This window comes from Elaeis guineensis, chromosome 12 (assembly GCF_000442705.2).
Source record: "Elaeis guineensis isolate ETL-2024a chromosome 12, EG11, whole genome shotgun sequence".
NCBI classification, from domain to species: domain Eukaryota; kingdom Viridiplantae; phylum Streptophyta; class Magnoliopsida; order Arecales; family Arecaceae; genus Elaeis; species Elaeis guineensis.
Window position 1 is genome coordinate 15,756,678 of NC_026004.2, and position 13,712 is coordinate 15,770,389.

A 13,712-nucleotide genomic window follows, 5' to 3' on the forward strand; every position below is an offset into this window, starting at 1 on the left:
ACTCAACGACCAGATTCAAGGACGGAGGATGTGAAATAAAAATCTAAATCACTAGAAAGATCTACAAGGTCCAAAGTGCTTATAAACACAAACACACACACACACAAAAATCATGCATTGAAAACCCCTTACCTCTGCATGAAGTTGTGCCAAAACTTGACATACAGAATCTCAAGATTCATAGTACTACTAGATTCAAGGATGATGGTTGTAAAATGAAAATCTAAATCCTCAGATGGGACCTACAAGGTCTAAAGTACCTATAAACGAAAAAAATCATGTATTGAAGACCCCTTAGTCCTTACCAATGCATCAAGTGGTGCAAATAATCATAGTCCTTCATGCAAAAGCAATTTTTTCATCTTAATGAATCTAAGTGGGGACCATGTTTGGCCCCAAAAAATCTTGACCATGAATATGCAACTTTCTGATGTTCCAAGAGTATAAATGGCAGGGCTGGAAATGAGCCCAATTGGACCAATAATCTTGAAATTCATGATTGGGCCAAACCTGAAAGTTAAGGCCCCAAAAAAACAGAACCAGCTCAAGCATTGGCTCTACTCAAGCCCGACTTGGAGCCTAAAACTATGAAACAATTAATATTATATGTATCTATTTTTTTAATATATATTTGTATATCGTGTTATATCTATATAAGATATCCTGGTCACCAGTGAGAAAACTCATATAAGGTCAGAATCATTTTTTTCCCAAAAATTCAATGACTAAACCCAACATTGCCTTTCCTATCTAGTTCTACTCCTCTTCTCCCCTTCATCTATTCTCTTCTCTCAACATCGATGACTTTCTCCCCTTTTCACTTCACCTTTCTCATTTCTTGCCACTTCTAAGTTTCTCACCTTCTCTCCTCACTTTTGTTGATCCATGGCTTCACAGCCTCCTCCCCTACATCAATTGCTACCTCAGTCTCCTTCCATGCACTGATTTACAATAACCATGGCCTCTACCCTCTATCAATTCATGATAGCATCAACCTCCTTCCCTTCATTGATCCACTATAATGACATGAGCCTCCTTTCCTCCGCTAATCCACAATCTCAGCCCTCTCTCTCCATCAATCTGCTAAGGCAACATCAACCTTGTCCCCCCAACTCCAACACCCCCCCCCCAAAAAAAACATCAATCCCCATGGCCTGAACCACCTCCATTTTACAACTTTGATTATCTTGGCGAACTTGGCCACCTTCCCTTCATAGTGCCCTTTTTTCCAAATTAAGCATAGGTTTGGGACAACATGCATGCCTCATGTAATCAGGCCTCATTCTAGGCTAGATTTTGAGCTAGGGCTTAGCTTTCAAGAGAATTTTTGGACTTAGACCTGATAGTAAGCTCAAAATCATTCAACCAAGATGCAGGCTAGGTGGCTTGACCTAAGTCTGATTCCTTTCTATCACTAATAAAAGAACCTTAACTATATCTCATAGGAGGAGATATGTGTCCAGATCCAGCATGACAACAAAGTGTTGAATTAAAAAAAAAAAATCTAGAATGTGTGCTCTTTTTTTTTTCCAAAAAGATGCATATTATACATGTAAAGCATAGCAGACCCTTGATTTTCCATGATCTTCATTCGACGATTTTAGTTTCTAATACCATTTAACTTGAGGAGCAAGTAACAGAATTAATGCACTTCCCTTTACAACATAGACCCATATATAACTAATAAAATTAACAACCAAAGAACTATCAAACTCCAGTATGAGTGAATATCTAATAATCTATATATGCAACCCACACATAGACTAAACATGCATTTACAGGAACATACTAATCATATGTATAACAAATAATATTTAGAAGAGCACTAAGTAGAATGTTGTTAAAATTTTCCAATCAAATTTGGCAATATGGTATTGGAAAATCATTTCAGAATTGAAACAAATGATGATGCTTTAATAAAAACCATTAGGAAATTGAAGAAGTATTGACTATTGTTGAACACATGCTCTTAATTTCTGTCATAGAACATGTAGCTCATGTACCAAGTACCATTATGATTTTCAATATCCCTATTTCGAAATGCAGTGCATAAAGCTGCATATGTGATTGCATATGTATATGTGGTCCCCTAACTGCACCACATACCTTATATGCAGCTAATATATGCGGTTGGGCTAAATATAGGCCAAAAGAACAGTCTGCTAAGCACTTTGCAGATACATAAAGTAGGATTTTGCATCAGGTGATTACATATGCAGCCTACTTATCATTGTGCAACCACATAACTCTTTCAGGCCTTATTTGGCATTGCTTTTGAAGGGCTAAAAAGCGCATCTTGGAGAGTCAAAGCTCTTTTGGATGATTTTGAGATGCTTGGTAAAAAATTTAAAATAGCTTTATGGCTCTTCCAAGAGTTGAAAAAAGTTTTTCGGGAAAAAGCTCCAATTTGGAGCTTTTGGCAAAATGTGGGTTCAAGTTCCAGCAATCAACTTTTTAAAAAAATGACTTAAAAATAATTTACAAGTTAATAATACTTTATAATAACAATTTTTAATATTAATAATATTATAAAGTTATAATATTGTATTATGACATTATAATACTTCACTATCGCTATTATTATATTATAAAAATCATATTATAATAACATAATTTTATTATATTGTAATAATGTTATAATATAGCATTTTTATGATATACCTAAATAACAATATCATATTATATCACATATTATAATATATTATTGTATTTTTATAATAAATTTCAACATTTATTATTTATTATATTATTTAGATTAAAAATCAAATAAATAATTAATAAATTAAAAACACTTCATAAGAAAATTTTTGATAATATAAGCAGTTAGATAATTGAAAATACCATGTAATATCATTTATTATCATTTCTAGATACCAAAAACATTATTTTAGTTTAGTTATTAAACAAATGTTAAAGTTTCATGACACCTTAGAAACGTAGCTACCAAATAGCAAGCAACCTTTTATTAAAAGCTCTATCGGTAAAATCTCCACTGCCTAAAGCTCTATAGACAATAGCTCTACTAAGCTAAATAGGGCCTTCACACTATGCAACCAAATATATGGCCACTCATATGCAAGGCCATGCACATTAGACAGGTTCGGGCTAATAGTTGTGTTGTATGTAGGTTTCAAGCAGGCTATATATTTTATTTATTTTAAATATTTAAAATGCTAACTGCATATGTACCCGTAAATGCAGCCCATAGAATACATATACGCTACACGGTCCTTTGACCACCTTTATACTGCATTGTTTAACATGACTTGTAACCATTGCGCTCATGTATGTTAGTAAGCTATCTTACCATGAATTGTCTAAGAAGTAACATGAATATGGGTCATGTAACCTTGCTATGAATAATCTAAGATGCAACTAATTGAATGTTACACAAAGATCGCTCATACTAACTTTTAGAAAATAACATTCACTACAAGAAAAAGATGTTTTTGCGACGGACTATTTTGCGACGGTTGATTTACCGTCGCAAAAAATTTATTTGTGATGGCAAAAAACCTTCGTAAATAAGATATAAATTTTAATTACTATTTGCAACGGTAATCAAATTTTGCAGTAAAAAGTAGAGTTTTGACGACGGTAATACACCGTGATAAATAATCTACGATTTTTACCACGACAGTAGACCGTGGTAAATAATTTATAATTTATATATATATATATATTTTTAGATGATATTTTCCAGTAGTAAAATATCGAATCATAATTTTTATATTTTTTTTGCAACGGCATTTTGTCGTGATAAAAAACCTCCCGCCTACACTTTTTAACAATGTGCGCCTACATTTTCCAGTGGTCTTTTTTGCGATGGCATTGCACCGTGGTAAAAAAATAAAAATAAAAACCAATCCCACCGCCCGCGCAACTCTCAGTTTCCCTCTCCTACCGCAGTCTCCTCTTCTCCTCTCCAAACCCTACTGCGCCTCCTCCCCCTCTTCCGCTCCAAACCTCGGCGTTCCCCCCGATCTCTCCATCGTGCCGCTCCAAACCTCGGCGTGCCCCCCAATCTCTCCATCGTGCCCCTCCCCACGGCGTGGCCCCCAATCTCTTCGGCGTGCCCCAGTCCGACCGGTCAGGTACGATCCCTCCCTCTCCTTCTCGATCTCTCCTTCTTCGATGTCCACCGAATAGAAAGAACAAATTAATGGGGAATCTGTTAAAAAAATCTGTAACAAGAACTCCACTTGTTGTGTCCCCTATATGGTTGATTTTGATAAGGAAACTCTTCTGTGTGGGTAATTGGATGGTGTCAATAAGAAATTTCAGACAGCCGAAGCCCAGAACCTGGCTCCTCCGCCTCCCAATTTTTCCCATTTAAAACCACTAATCCTGATTGCTTCAATGAAGCACGGAGTTTTGAGAGCCAAAAAAACTTTCTATGTTAATTCAATCAGAAGAGAGCATACAAAGATATGTTTCTCAGGGCTTAAGTTATATGTGTAGAGGGAAGAAAATTCCTCCAAGGAAGTGCAAAGAGTTAGAAAGTGCTTTTGGTTGATTGTGGATATTTTAGTTTATCATTTTGTCAACCCCACAACACCCCCCTCCCCCCCCTTCTTTCTCCTCCTTGTCCTCCTTTTATTCCCCTTTTCTCAAGTTCTTCCTTCTCTTTTAACCTGACATCTTGCAGTTCTATTGTATCTGTGGATTGCATTCACAAAGAAACCTTATCTGCCTTAGGGCAGGATTTCATGTCATATTTAATGACTTTATGTTAAAGAAATGCACTTTCTGGCATGTCTTGGCATTTCGAGGATGCCTGGTTGCACAAGAGGCTTATTGTATTCCTATCAGTATCATCAGTACTTCTAAATTTTAGAACTCAGCATGATGAACTGACCAAGCTGCAAGTCAAGTGTTTTTTTCCCCTGTTTTTTTATTAATGCCTTTTTTGCCTCCTTCCAATTGTCAGGCTAAACTAAAGTACTTGACCCTATCACAGGTCAGTCCAAATTGGCCATAGAACTATCAATTCAACAATTGGAATAAGGTTCTAGAGAACTAAGTTACCTTTCCTATAAGTTAGTTTCAATAGAAAATTCACATTTGGAATGCGCTGATTTTGATAGGATATGCCCAAGTAATGATGCTTCTGAGCACAACTGTTGATCTTTAGGTTGGAGAAGTAATATACAGGATTAAGTTGGAATATAGAAGCTAAATTAGGGACTGGTGGATCCCCTTTTTTCTAGATTTAGGCCCTATTGCCTTAATGTTGACCTAGGTTATTGACATGTTACTGTTCTGCCTCTCTCACCTCTCCCCCTTCTTCCCTTCCTATGCATGTTCATCTATAATTTTGCATGGGTTTGCGGCTGTTGGTCAACACTGTAGCCAAAAAATCAATTGTAATCAGAACCTCACTAGAGTGGCAACATCTGTAGGCTGTTCATATTGCTGGCACCAAAGGAAAAGGATCAACTGCAACATTTCTGTCCAATATCTTGCGAGAAGAAGGCTACCTGGTTGGCTGTTATACTAGGTATTTAATAACTTCCTCTCTATCTGACCATCAATTTCAGAAATTGCTTACTTTAAAAAGGCACGAGCTAAAGAGTAAGGTGGGCTGTATATCTTTCTCCATTTATTTGTCATTATGTATATTTATATATATTGACCGTGGATGTTTTGCCTATGAGGAAGTCGAGCTTGTCATTCTTTTCACTGTACCTTCTAATAAATAAATTTCGCATATGGGTGGTAAGTATTTTGTGCAAATTATGTTTCGAATGAATTGAATAGTATTACATCGACTGAACTCTTGAATGATGGAGGACAAATTAAGATGTCATATTTTTCTCCTCCTCCTCTTCTTCTTCTTCTTCTTCTTCTTCTTTTTATGTTCATAGAAATATATTTGTACCTAAAATAGATGTTGCAGGATAATTCATGCAATTTGCAAAGATGATCTTGACACTTCCAACCTTTCCTGTGGTTAATCATTTTTGACACCTACCATGTTCTAGAAATATCATTGAATTCATTTTTTGTCATACTATTTTTTGTCCTTACAAGTGTTAAAGAGCAGAATTTTTTAAAAGTTGGAGAGTGCAAACACTTTTAGATGCTTGAATGCGACATGTCACAGTATGGTGTGATATGCTCAACATTCCATGAAGGGAATGTCTTCTTTACTTCATGACAAGGTGTTGACACCTGGCATAGATTTTTGGGGTATCTGACAAGGGATGATGTGCTTTCAACTATTGTAAATGCCATGCAGTCAAGCTAAACTATCCAGACAATTCTATTGCTATGTCATTACATTTTTTTCATAGCCTTGCTTTGTCATATATGACAAGCAACACATATTTTGAAAAAAAAAACATTAATTTTTCAATTTATTGCATTGTTTTGTTTATTTGTATGTGTAGAATTTCCCTTTTTCTATTTTTGAGGTTGAAGTGTTTACTTTGGGGACTTCCAAGTTTTAACAGTATTAACCTTTTGGACTGTAATCTCTCTTTTTTTTAAAAAAAAAATCTGATTAGTATAAGTCATCCATCCTTTTAGTAGCTTGGTGTTTTAGGTCATTCATCATCATTCTGACACATCTCAATTGAGCTTGGCCTCTCTGCCCTTTAAGGCTGTAGAGATCTTGGTTGTGCATGGTCATGCCAAATCATTTGGCTCTTCACCAGTTTTTCTTGGACCAGTACTACTGCTTTGCCCTTTCTTATGCATATTTGAACAATGTTCAGTTTTATTGCTTATTTACTTTGGAATCCTTATCTCTGTTAAGTCTATCCAATGTTTTAATCCATTGTAGTGTCTGGCATTTTGAACCATACAGGCTTGCCAACCATATGGCTTATGGATAAATTTCTCTTACTAATATGAAAGATGTTTCCATCCAGAAGCTTAAGCCAAAAACAGGTTTAGCAAATCGTTTGTTAAAAGTTGTTCAGTTTCAGACCTTATATTAATTGTCTATTAAAGCATAAGTATTTTCCTGTGTCACCCAGTCTTTCACACTTTTGGGAGGGGGTAAACTATTGCTCCAGAATTGAACAAAAGAAAAACAAAGAGCAACTACACTTTTGTGGCTTATTCACTAAAGGTCATTCTGTGTTTCAGCTTTTGGTGCCACTTGTAATGTCAAGGTTTTTTTTATTATGCTAGTATGTCATGTCATATATGTGAAAGAGATTTGCTATTTTTATTTTTCTTTTTCTTTTGAAAGGTCTAAAATTAGACCCTCCTGCTTAAAGTTTACTTAGTATTTTATTCTTCTTTTATTTTAAGAGATCATCTTCATATTACTAAGAAGTTTGTATCTGTTTCGATATGTATCCTCGTAAATTTTATTTTTTTTATAATTTTTTTTTGATATTTATAAAGAAATTATTGTATATGGTTTTCAGGGAATACATAACGATAACAGTATCAGTGGATAGTAGTTATGGATAAAAGTTGGATTGATTTGCGAGAAAGGACTTCACCTACATACATTGAGGGGGTCAATAAATTTTTAGACTTTGCATATGTTAATCAGACAGACGATGCAAAGATTTATTGTCCGTGTAAGAAGTGTAAAAATCGTTTTCTTGAGAACCGACATGTAGTGAAACAACATATTATTACAAAAGGTTTCTTGACGACATATAAGATTTGGACTTATCATGGAGAGACGTACTATTCTACTAGGTCTAACCAAGACTGTGGAAGTAGAGATTTTTTTGATACGGAAGATGATATGGTTGGAATGATACAAGAGGCAACTGGAATCTTAATGTCAAATGACAATATGGAATTTAATCATTTAATGGAGAATGAGGGTCACGAGGGGTCCAATCAAGAAATAAAAGATTTTTTTAGACTTCTTGAAGATGCAGAACGTCCACTTTATCCAAATTGCATGAAATTCACCTCACTGTCATTTATTGTTCGATTACTGCATTTGAAAGTGCTAAGTGGATGGACAGATAAGTCATTTACATTGTTACTAGAATTGTTGAATGATGCATTTCCAGAAGGAGTATGCTTGCCAAATTCATATTATCAAGCAAACAAAATCACCACAGATTTGGGTTTCACTTATGAGACATGGGATGCATGTCCCAATAATTGCATGTTGTTTAGAGGCAAAGATGAAGGACATGATAAATGTCAAATATGTCAGAGCTCTAGATACAAACAATTTACAGAAGATTCAAATGATGATACTACTAAGAATAATCAGATTGCTGCAAAACAAGTGCGGTACTTTCCATTGAAGCCGAGGTTGCAGAAGTTCTTTATGTCGTCAAAAACTGCAGAGTTAATGAGATGGCATGAGAAGGAACGAACAAAAGATGGTGTTCAAAGACATCCTGCAGACTCAATTGCTTGGAGAACTTTTGATGAACGGAATCCATCTTTTGCTGCAGATTGTCGAAATATTAGACTTGGTTTAGCAGCTGATGGATTTAATCCATTTAGATCAATGTCTATAGCTCATAGCACTTGGCCTGTTGTTCTAATACCATATAATTTACCACCGTGGATGTCTATGAAACAACCTTTCTTTATTCTTTCTGTGCTTATTGATGGACCAAAAGGACCGGGCAATAAGATTGATGTTTATCTACAACCATTGATTGAAGAACTAAATGAATTATGGGAGAGAGGGGTACTTACGTATGATGCATCAAAAAAAGAGATGTTTCAACTTCATGCTGCATTATTATGGACAATCAGTGATTTTCCTGCATATGCAAATTTGTCTGGATGGAGTACAAAAGGTGAACTTGCATGTCCTTCTTGTTACAATCAAACAGAATCAACATGGTTGTCACATGGTAGAAAATTTTGTTATAGAGGGCATCGACGGTTCTTATCGAATACCCATAGATTTCGAAGAGATAGAATATCTTTTAATGGTCAAGGAGAATACAGAAGGAAGCCTGTTAAATTATCAGGTTGTAATATACTAAATCAATTGAATGGAGTACTCACAGAATATAAAAAGAATGACCTCATAAAGAGAAAAATTGAAGAAAATAAAAAAGGCACTTCAGGTGGAAAAAAGTCTGGATGGAAAAAGAGGAGTATATTTTTTGATTTACCATATTGGGAGCATAATTTGATTCGGCATAATCTTGATGTCATGCACATTGAGAAGAATGTATGTGACAATATACTTTGGACAATATTGGGGGTTACGGAAAAATCCAAGGATAATTTAAATTCTCGATATGATATGCAAGAAATGGGTATAAGAAAAGCATTACATCCACAACAACGAGTGTCTGGTAAGGCTTATTTGCCTCCAGCTTGTTTTACAATGTCCAAAGATGACAAAGATATCTTCCTAAAAGTGCTAAAAAATGTCAGAGTCCCTGATGGTTATGCATCTAATATCAGTCGCTGCGTACATTTAAAGGAACGTAGTATTTGGGGATTAAAAAGTCATGACAATCATATTTTGATGCAACAGTTACTTCCTGTAGCTGTACGCAAAGCATTAGCTAAGGATGTGGTTGAGGCATTGATTGAGTTAACAAATTTCTTTAGACAATTATGCTCAAAGGTGAACAAGATGGCTGACCTAGAGTATATTCAAGGTCGTATTGCTTTAACACTTTGCCAGCTTGAGAAGATCTTTCCACCTTCATTTTTTGATATAATGGAGCATTTACCTATATATTTAGCAGAAGAGGCACTCATTGCTGGAGCAGTGCAATTTAGGTAGATGTATCCTATTGAAAGGTAATATTATTTATATAAAATGAAGCACGTCATATTCTTTCGATTTCAATTTGTTGTTATGTAAATTTTATTTAATTTATATCTATATAGGTATCTACTTACGCTCAAACTTTATGTGCGTAATCGAGCTCATCCGGAAGGCTCAATTGCCAAAGGATACCTGATGGAAGAGTGTATGAATTTTTGTTCAAGATATTTACAGGATGTTGAAACTAGATCAAATCGATCGATTCGGAATAATGATGGTGGAAATAATTCAGGTCGTCCCATTGGAAAGGGAGCCAAAATATATATTGATGAAGTCACATGGGAGCAAGCTCATCGTTATGTGCTGCAAAATATTGATGCTATAACTCCTATTCGAATGTAAGTTTTATAATCAACTTGTAAGATATACTAACAAATTTATACTTATTCAAGGTATTGTTTATAATATTTATAGGAAGCACATTGAATATTTAAGAAGACAAATGCCTCGTTCATCAGATGATCAAATTGAAAAGATCCATGTATCAACTTTTCACACATGGTTGATGGAGCATGTAAGTAATCATATTTAATTTTTCTAACAATTCAAATTCAAAACTTTTATTTATCATTTAATTTTTATATAATTTGAAAGTTTAAAATATTATATTGAATATAGGTAAGAACATCTGAAATTCAGTACTCAGATGAAATTCAGCATTTTGCTAGAGGTCCAGACCAATTTGTACGACGTTATGGTGGATATATCATCAACGGCTTTCGATTTCGCAAACTTGATAAGGATAACAAGAGAACCACTCAAAGCCATGGTATTGTTGTCAAGGCGCATACAAGTATTGGAGATATAACCTATTATGGAAGATTGATAGATATTATCAAGATTCGATATACCAATGATATGCAATTTGTGCTATTTAAATGTGATTGGATTGATGATATCAAAGGGAAGAAGATAGATGAGTTTAAGATGACACTTGTCAATTTTAGTCATCTTTTATATAATGACAGTGATGTTTCAAATGAACCATTCATTCTAGCAAGTCAAGCAGAACAAGTATGCTATATTCCAGATCCTGTAGAATCAGGATGGAGTGTTGTTCTCAAGATGACAGTTAGAGATTTGTTTGATATGTATTCAAAAGATGGTTCAAATAATATTAAATCAGTACCTCAAGCAGAGCCTTTTAACGAGCAACATTTAGATGAGACAATATATACTCGTGATGATGATGTTCATTGGGTGAGAGAAGGTGTAGATGGAACAACTGTAGATGATATGAGATCTATCGAAGATGATGTTGAGATGGATGAAGACGAATGACCATTGTTAATTATGAAAATTTGTATGTAAGTTATTATTATTCATTTGTTAGTTAAATTCTGTATATTTATTTTTTGTTAGTTATTATTGTTCATTTGTTAGTTAAGATGAAGATGATGCTTACTTTTTATATTTTACATATAGGATGGCTCCAAAGAGGAAACGTGGTGTATCCATGTTGGATAGATTACAGGCTTATTCATCATCTCAGTCCAATCATGATGAGCCACAGCAACAATCATTTTCAGCATATAATACTCAGCCACATAGACAGCGATCAGAGACCACATTATCTCAGCCACAGTCATCAGATGTTGCAGGTAAAATCACTTATTCTACTTATGTAAAGTTAAAATTATTGTACTATCTTATCTGATTATTGTATTTGGATACTAATTAGATATTTCGAGTCAGTCAACTTCTAGACGAAGAGGTCGAGGCACGGCTCATGGTATTGAGTTTTGGGGCACGGGTCAGAAAGTTTCTTTGGTATTTGATGCTCATATGCAACCTTGTGGGTCCAACGCAAGTAAGTTCAAGAGTCAATTAGGGGTAATAGCAAAAAATGGGACATATGTCCCATTGACATATGCATCTTGGACAGAAATACCCCAATATATTCTAGACCACATTTGGAAAGAGGTGCAGGTAAAATATATTTATAAATTTTATTTTATAATTATGTATTTAGTTGTAGATTATATTTGGAAGGAGATGCGAAATAAGTACTCTTGTCCTTTATATTCATACATTTTATATGATTACTAATTTTGTTAAATTTTAATTTTGTAGGATAACACAGATGCCCCTAGTGAATATAGAGAAAATTGTTTAAGATCAGTTGGTGAGATGTGGAGGAATTGGAAGTCTTATATCAAGCGTCATTACTATGATGAGCACCAGAGGGAAGAAAATCTTATCTCTAGACCTCCTCCGCGTGTGAAAGCTGATCAGTGGGAGATACTTGTTCGTTATTGGGGACAAGAAGATGTCCAGGTACTTATTCTTTTGTGATTAGTTTCTTTTTTATATAATAAAACTATATATTATATTTTTAATTACATTAATAACTTTTGTAGGCACAGTGTGCACGAAACAAAAATAACAGGAAGATGTTGGGAGGCTTGCATAAGACAGGGAGAACTTCATTTTCTGTTATTAGAGCAAATGTATATTTAAAATATTATAAATTTATACTAAATATAACTTTAGTATAAATTTTTATATATATTTGGATTATTTATGTTAATAGATGGAAGCAGAGGGATTAGAAACAGATCGACTAAGCGTGTTTATTAGAACACGTACTTCAAAGCAGGGTGTCATCGATGCGGATGCACAAGAGTGTATAGTAAGTACATAATTTAAATTCTCATTACATATAGTATATTTTATATATTAATGTCAATATTATAATTTTTTATTATAGGAGGAGATGAAACGACGACTTGAGGAGGTACCTGAGGATGAGCGCACACCAGAACTAAAAGATCGTATCTTTGTGGAGGTGATGGGAGAAGATGGACATGGACGGATGCGTACTTGGAGTTCGAGCATGACAAAGCGACGTTTGTATCAGCAATCTAATCAGGCACCATCAGAGGAGACCATTAGGAGGATTCGAGATGAGCTTCGGACTGAGTTTGATGACAAGATTTCCTACTTGGAGGCACAGCTCCATCAGATGCGTGCTCAGATGGCGAGTGGATCTTTTGCGCATAGCCCAGTAGGTACTCCTCGTTCGGTGCCATCCAGTAGTGGGCAGGTATGATTTATTTATTTAGTTAGATTTATATTATATATTAATTGATTATTATTTATAATTAATTTTATATCTTTCAACTTTTTATAATATATAGGTTCCAGATGCATCTAGTGCTCACCAAACACATGCATCGGAAAATGAGAGATTCACTCAGGTGCCTGATGAGGTTTGTGATGATATTCTTGTGTAGTATAAAAAGTAATAATTTCTTGCATTAGACCTTTGTGCCAACAATATGAACATGTTCATATTGTTGGCACATCCTTTGATACAGGAAGTTGGAAATTGTAAGTGGATTCCATTGTAACTTTTGTTCTAAAAAATTTATTTTTGTTGGTGATCTCATTTTATATTTTTTTTGTAATAATTTATTAAATTAATATATATTGTTTATTTATTTTCAGGTTTAGGTACAAGTCCATGAAGATGAAGCAAGCGAATTTCTTGTTCTGTTTTGCTTTTTATTGTATTTTGGACAATGGATATGTACTTGAATACTTATGTTATGTTTGAGTAAAATCTGGATGAATTTTTAATATTAAGTAATGCATTTCAAGTTATTTTTGGTTGAATGGATTTATTTTCAATATTTGAGTATTATACTTTATTTTCTTTCTAATTGATAAGCAGGTGTATCAATAATGGTTACAAGTTCATAGGCACATTTATATAAAAAAAATAAAAAAATAAATATAATTAATAAAAATATAATTTATATTTTTTGCGACGGTATTTGCTATCGTAAATAATGTATCGAAGACAATAAAAAAAGTTTTTTGCTATCACTATTTGCGACGGTAAAGTGCTGTAAAGAAAAAAAATTTTTTGCTACCACTATTTGTGACGGCAGAATGCTGTAAAAAATATTTTTTTTGCTACCACTATTTGCGACAGTAGATTGCTATAATAAAAAAATTTTTACTACCACTA

The 13,712-nt window shown here is 34.2% G+C and overlaps 1 protein-coding gene and 1 non-coding gene across 2 annotated transcripts in view; one reads left to right on the forward strand and one right to left on the reverse strand.

Moving 5' to 3' along the window:
* The window catches only part of LOC105055018 (uncharacterized), a 30,231-nt gene that overhangs the window by 15,103 nt on the left and 1,416 nt on the right, over positions 1 to 13,712 (reverse strand). The gene's annotated exons all lie outside the window — the stretch shown is intronic.
* LOC140852869 (uncharacterized) lies at positions 10,077 to 13,311 on the forward strand. Its single transcript, XM_073246566.1, has 7 exons — positions 10,077 to 11,337; positions 11,418 to 12,013; positions 12,097 to 12,186; positions 12,270 to 12,368; positions 12,447 to 12,782; positions 12,877 to 12,948; positions 13,187 to 13,311. Exons 2-7 carry the CDS (start codon positions 11,867 to 11,869, stop codon positions 13,190 to 13,192), a joined length of 750 nt encoding a protein of 249 aa, XP_073102667.1. The 5' UTR covers positions 10,077 to 11,337; positions 11,418 to 11,866; the 3' UTR covers positions 13,193 to 13,311.